General features: G+C 32.9%; 1 protein-coding gene across 1 annotated transcript; it reads left to right on the plus strand.

The window, feature by feature from the left end:
* Nucleotides 1-387: 387 nt before the first annotated feature.
* LOC139854523 (uncharacterized) lies at nucleotides 388-2,003 on the plus strand. The gene is made up of 8 exons (XM_071843824.1): nucleotides 388-500; nucleotides 594-723; nucleotides 801-895; nucleotides 976-1,092; nucleotides 1,161-1,323; nucleotides 1,388-1,560; nucleotides 1,640-1,785; nucleotides 1,933-2,003. The coding sequence occupies exons 1-8, from the start codon at nucleotides 388-390 to the stop codon at nucleotides 2,001-2,003; spliced, it is 1,008 nt and encodes a 335-aa protein (XP_071699925.1).
* Nucleotides 2,004-7,281: the final 5,278 nt, after the last annotated feature.

Below are 7,281 nucleotides of genomic sequence, written 5' to 3' on the forward strand. Positions count from 1 at the left end.
AGAGATTTTTTAACCGTTGTTTTCGGTTTTGTTTTTTTGTGTTGCAGAAATTGGGGTAAGATACTAAGACGAAGAAAGCATGATCTGCAGACTTTATATAGTTTTGGTAATATTTATTGATGTTTGATTTTGTGTAACAGAATCTATTAAAGAATGTACAAATCAGAAATTTGGAAGTAAATGGGCTCCAGTTAAAGGAACAGGTTTCAAGTTTTCACAAAATGAGTCGATTGTTATAAATTTAATTATGAAACTATTGGTAAAGTGTTTAATATTTTCAGGTTCTTGAACTTTGCAAACTTCTGCGGTAAAACAGGGGAACTTTAGAATCGCTTGAATTTGTCGACTGCGATCTTTCTTCAATTTATATAAATACAATCTGTAAAAATGAATGTGATTAAAACTTTCTCAATTAAACGCTCAAGTCCTTTTTACACCGGGGTTGGGTTTAATGGGTTTTGTCCTCTTCCTCATTATCTGGAATCGTTTTTAAAGTCAAGGTGTGTGTTATCCATGTTTTACTATTTTACTGTTAATTAAGTTCCTGTCTTTACCTGTACTTTTTATCGACTTTGTTAACATATCTTTGGTAGCCGAAGTTTAACTACATTGATATTCTCCAACAACAACAAAGATATTTATTATACAACTGCACGTTTGATGCTTGAAACTTTGCTTGAAGCTGAATCCGGTTTACATGTCTTAGATTTCTCAGGAAACAATGTGAGTGCCTTTTTGCAATGATGAGAAACTTACTCGTTATCATTTTTGTAAATTTTATTTAATTTTCAATATTTCAGGTTTGTTTATTCTTGTCACATTTTAGATACAATTCTTCAAATCTTATTTATCCGGGTAACAAACGCCCGATTTCATTACGTGTGCTCAATTTGAGGTATTGTAGTATTATTGGTATTGTTTTTGTTTACTTTTTCTTTTGGGTTCTTTCATATTCTGATAACTTGGTTTTTGCAGAGCCACCGATTTGCAAGAAGATGATATAGATTGCCTTAGTCACAGTATGATTCATATGCCATACGTAAAGGTCTTGAATTTGAGTGATAATGATATGCTACAAGACAAAGGGATCGAGTGAGTCTCTTTAACATTTCTAACGTATAAGCACTCAAAGATACCATGTTTAACATATGTTATTGTAGGATGTTGATTCCATATTTGGTGGAGAAATCTATATCCTACACTCCCCTTGCAGAGTTATACTTGGAGCCAAGAAGCTATTTACGGAGCCAAGAAGCTATTTACGGCTCTCTCTACATTAAGGGCCCCGCTCAAGTTTCTCTCTATTGCAAAAAATCCCCTATGGTTTGTTTCTCAACAACCCACCATATGCTTACTCCTAAGTTTTAATCCATCTTATGTTTAATAGTGTTTGTGTTTATCAAGCCCCAAAAACAGCGAATTTGGGAAGTATCTGGGAGATTTTTTATGTTCGGGTATTATAGCAATTGATGTTAGGGAGGTCGGGCTCGGGTCATGTGGGTTTCAAGGGGCAGAAAGAGAGATACATGGAGAACTAAGTCTTGTCAGCATCGATATAAGGTTCGCGTATAAATTATAAATAATAAAATAATAATAATAAATACTTGGAAAAGAACTCATGTTAATGAATCTTGCACAGTTGTAACAAGGGTGGAGTCACAATGGGAAATTTTTTGTCGAAGCTTATTTCAAAGTCTGCAAAGCTTATTTCAGTGAAAGCAAGCAATAATCGGGTATCGATGGAAGCACTACCTACTATATGCTCATGCCTCAATGCTGGAAACGGTAAGCGGTCCTATTATTTTTTTGGTTTCTAAACTTGATTTCCACATAATTAATTATTTTAATTTACTAAATTTCGACCCAAAGCCATTTGGACACTTCTGATTCTGAACTCTGATGTCTAGTATTGATGTTTTGGTATATGTTTAGGGAAACTTGAGCATTTGGACTTGAAGCGGAATCCGTTGTGTGACGAACCTGATATTGCCTATTGTTTCTGAATTTCAAGTTAATGGAAAACCTAATATCTTACTTTCGCCACCCAACAATACACATTAATCATGACCAAAAGCTAGCAAAAAGTAATGATAAGAAAATAAGGTTGTAGAAACTGTAAAATACAATTCATTACACGCTATTTGGTGGTATATAAAGTCATGATAGTTCATCTTCAATGTTTCTTTTGTTCATATGTGTGATATTTTCACATCTATATAGGTATAAAATGCAGTAGTGTAGTTGCGTTTTAGATTATGGAAACGGTCATGCCACAAGGTGTCAAAGTAGACAAAAATTTGGGTATAAGGTCGGAACGCACCGCATTCTAGGAACGCGCTGCATTTCAGGCGCTTGTGATTTGGGTTAAGACTCATGACCCGTGACACTAGTCACTTGGGTGTAAGGGAGTTTCGTTTCAGTTGCGGGATAATGAAGATGACTTGGAATACAGTGATGCAGTTCAAAATTTATTTGGTGAGAGACTGGATGACGCTCCTTCTAACGAAGAGGAAAAGATTGGTTTTTTAGGGGTTAGCGAGGCTGAGATTGATTCCCCCGTCTACGGGTACACTTATTGGGGATCCTTCGACGAATGTTTTAATGTATTCTTTTAACGCGGTCAATGACAACAAGGTGGATGGTAAGGCTAGCACATCGGGTTCTAAATCTCACAAAGGTAAGTAATCCAACTATTTTTTGTTGGTTTCGGCTTGTTGTTTGTTTGCTTAGTTTGTTTTTTTGTAACTCTATCTTGTATTTCATTGCTTTCGTTTCAAGTCTTCGTAGTTAGCGTCTCGTCTCAGGTGTAGTTTGTGGTTGTTCGCTTCGTTTTTTTGTAGTCCTGAGCTAAGTAGCTTATTACTTGTAACTTTATTTTGTTCTTTTCTTTTTCCGAGAAAAGGGTTCGTTATATAAAGTTTTCGTTTTATCGCCAAAAAGAAAAAGAACTAGTCACTTGGGCTCGTAATGTATTTTTTTCGGACTTTGTTTGTTTCGCCCCGGAAAAGACGATAAACTTTATATAAGAACATGGAAGTTCATAAAAAAGATGTCGATCTTGTGCCCGACGAGATCAATCCTTGCTCTGATGATGCTTCCGTTCTGGTATCAAAATTCCATCGAGAGTTGAGAAGTCTGGGTGTAGTATTCTCATTGGAAGGTTGAGATCGGGTTTCGATAGATCTATTTTCCAGTAATCATTCGGCAAAATAGGTTTCATTGTTGGGATTAAGACTTGGGTTGATCCCCGCTATGCATTCGTCGAATATGAGTCTAAAGGGGTTGCTTCTGCTGCTATTATATCGATGTATGGGGTGTACTTTTCGTTAATCCTATCTTTGTTGTTTGGGCATCCTGGATCATTTCTTCGGTCCCAATCCAGTGATCCAGGCTGCTACTCGTGCTCCAGTAATGAGATTTGGTTTAAACATCAATTTTGACATTCTAAACAAGCTTCGTCTCAGTGTGTTTTTGCTTGATTATCAACCTTTTTTCGATGACCAATTGGCTACCGTTTTATCTCGAAGGGGCGCAATCGTTAACCATGTTAAAAAATGGGGCCCTTTCGGATTCATAGTTGTTTGACCGGATGAGGATCAAGCATAGAATGGATGTAACGGGTTTGTTCCATACTTGACAACAACTAAAGGGGATTGAAGGGTCATTCGAGTTTAACTCTCCGGTCCGATGTACCGTGAATAATCCCTTGTAAGATGAAGATCTCGACATGGATGGTTAAATATAACAACCCTCACATTTTCATACTTGAATTGACTAATTTGCCTATAGGGTTGTTATCCATACGTAATATATAATTAAATTCGACGTTGATCAAATATTTATTTTTATTCGACACGTTCTGTTAACTAAAGTTTACACTAATTATATAAAATAACTTTAGTTAATATTAATGCGTATTATATTTAAAACTATATGTAACATAATTATTAATTAAATGATAAGTTATTTTAATCATTATATATATTTTTAGCTTATAAAAAAAATAAAAATAAAAAGAAATAAGATTTTTTTTATAAATTAAATAATGAGCCCATGAATTTTGACTAAATATTTTCAAAAACAAAAACTTATTAAAAATATTTTTAACATGTTTTTATTATTTTGTCAAAATTGGCACCTTTATTTTATTATTTTTTTTTTCTTTTCACCAACCATTTTTTACCTATAAATACATGGCTCCTCATTCATTTTTTCTTGCCAAACACAAAAACTTAAGTTATTCTCTCAAAACCTTGAAGAAAATTTGAGGTACTTTCTATTTTTATTAAATTTTTTCAATATTATCATTTATATTTATATTTATTGTATATTCTTTGTAAAATTCGAAATTAATTATGTTTATATGTTATAATTAGTATTATAAGTGTTATGATGCATAAAAATAATTTTGATAATTTATGGAATATTATTTATAATTAAATACGAATTATGTAGTGTTTAAACGTAAAAACAATGTAAAATTCGTAATAAATACTTTTAACCAAAAATAAAATATATATAATTTTTTTCTGAGTTTTTAAAACTTATATAGATCTGAAAAAATTATAAAAATAATTACTTGGGTCGAATTGGTATTTATTATATAATTAAACTCTATTATTATGTAATTCGAAGGTAAATTAAGAATAAATATAAAATAATAAAAAATATTTTTTTAAATATTTTTCTACAGGTTATTAGACTGATAGAAACTTATAAAAATTATAAAAATAATTATTTGGGTTTATTTAGTAATTATGTAGAATTAAAATTGTTTTGTGAATACATTAAGGGTAAAAACAAAAATAAATACAAAAATATAATAAAAACGTTTTCTTAAATTTTTCTACTAATCTATATGATTAACTAAGACTATAAAAATTATGTATGTAATTTTTAGATATTTAATTTATTATTTAGACATTTTTGAATAATGTTCGATTAATAAAACACTATTATTTTTGAAGTAATTTAGGTATTTATTTAAAGGTAATTATATTTAATATATATAAGACATACTAAGGTATAATAACTAAATATTAAATAATACTTAGGTTATATTATCACATATATAATTATTAAGTACATTAATAATTCGTTGTGTGTATACACCTAAAGTGAAGGTTAATCAAAGATAATGTATAATTCATGTAAACTTCATCGCTACTCACGGTCGTAAGTGAATGATGTCTAGGTTGCCATTTATGGGTAAGCTTGTGGATTTCGAATGCCATGACTTAGATTTTGGTCAAGAGTCCTAGGCCTCCGGTTACATCTGGTCATTCCTGACTTATTTTATAGCAACGAAGTTTGAGTAAAGTTGTACAACGTCTTGCTAAAGATTAACCTGAACTTTCTAAAATTGGAAAATTACTATAAGTGGAAACTTTCCATAAATAGTAACCTTCCGAGAATGGAAATTCTTTAGTGAACCATTACTATCAATATAGTACTATATACTATTGTCTGTTAGGCAATGTCTGATCATACGTTCTATCTCTAGGTTGAGATCTCGGTCACGTCCTTCCGTTCAATTCTTTCGTGGAATACTCTTTTGTGCTACTAAGGTGAACTTCATAGCCCCACTTTTTACTATTTCATAACTGTTTTATAACTTTTGGGGTGAGACACATTCTTGCTTTATAACTATTTTACGCTTAGACACAAGTACTAAATTGTTAACTATGCTGTCATGCTTTGATTCATGCTAAATCCCTACCGTAATATCGTCAATTGCTACGTTTAAATGCAAACTTAATTATTGTGAGTAGGCCTATTGAGAGTAACGTCTCTAACCATTCGACCGTTGGTCTTTGGTTACATAATAATGATTCCACGACACTGACAGTACAAGGTGTCATAGGGTAAATTGTTTAGTAGCGATATTACAAACTGCAGCAACACTTTTAGATTGATATATCTATATTGATCAACTTTAAACTAAATCTTGCGGTCTAAAATTTGGATATTATTTATAAACCTATGAATTTCACTCAACCTTTTTGGTTGACACTTTAAGCGTGTTTTGTCTCAGGTGATGATTGAGCTAGCTGCTACTTGCTACTAGATGATTGATGTATGCTTTGCTGCTTGCATGGAGTCCATCATACATATTTATCATTTTGTTTAAGACATTTTTCATTTACTGTACTCTTATGATGTAAAACTTTGAATAATGCTTTCGCTGTTTATTTAATAAATAAAACGTCTCATTTAGAGTCGTTCTCGCTTATACAACTGTGTTATGATATGATTGGTCACAATTACCCCTGGTCCATTTTGGGGGTGTGACAGATTGGTATCAGAGCATGTTTGTTATAGAGAACCAGGATTGCATTTTATGTGTGCCTTATGTGCTAGTTAGGGTACCTTAGCAATCTTTAGGACTATAACCTTTCCTGCCTTAGTTTTAAGTGCTTTTCCCTTATATCTTACCTCGTGCTTTTATGTCATCCTTAGAATCATTCTAGTTCTCTTTCCTTCTTTCTTTTAGGATGTCTAACCATAATCCGATCATCATCTCTGACTCCGAAACTGAAGGATCAGTCAAACATAATCCGATCATCATCTCTGATTATGAAACTGAAGGATAAGGCAACTCACCAACTTACGCACCTGCTACTCCACTTGCATCACCAGTTTATGTTCCGACTACACCGCCTGCACCACCAGTCTATATGCCCGCTACTCCACCATATTCACCACCTGCTGGAGAATCCCAAATTGATGCTGACTATGATGGGGATGATGATGATGAAGAAATCATGGAGGAAATCATTGAAGAAGAAGAATCAGAACTCGAGAAGGAGTCTGAGCCCACTGTTGTCTTAGCTCCCTCTCAGAAGAGGAAGGAACCTGAGACACCTATTGTTGAAACCCCTAGTCCCTCCAAGAGACTTAAACACAACTAACTTAGTTATTAAAAAAAAAAGTCAAGTGTTTTTCATATAAAAGGCTTTGCCTACTCATCGTTTTCTGTGTAATAAGGATAATTTATCCATTCGTTATTAATAAAAGTCAAGTGTTTGTTTTTAAAAATTTTGTCTTATCTCACCATATCTATATATGTGTGTTGTGTGATTATTATGAATCATAATTGCAAACTTATATTTATAGCACCATAACTCTTCAATTAATACTTTATTTATGTATTGAAGAAAATGACTAGTGGTGCGCAAACAAATGACAATAACACTATTCCCAACATCACTCTCTCTGCCGAGCAATTTCAGATACTTTTAGCTGCCGCCCAGGGCAACCACAGCAATGGCAACAACGGTC

The sequence above is a fragment of the Rutidosis leptorrhynchoides genome, chromosome 6 (assembly GCF_046630445.1).
Source record: "Rutidosis leptorrhynchoides isolate AG116_Rl617_1_P2 chromosome 6, CSIRO_AGI_Rlap_v1, whole genome shotgun sequence".
NCBI classification, from domain to species: Eukaryota; Viridiplantae; Streptophyta; class Magnoliopsida; order Asterales; family Asteraceae; genus Rutidosis; species Rutidosis leptorrhynchoides.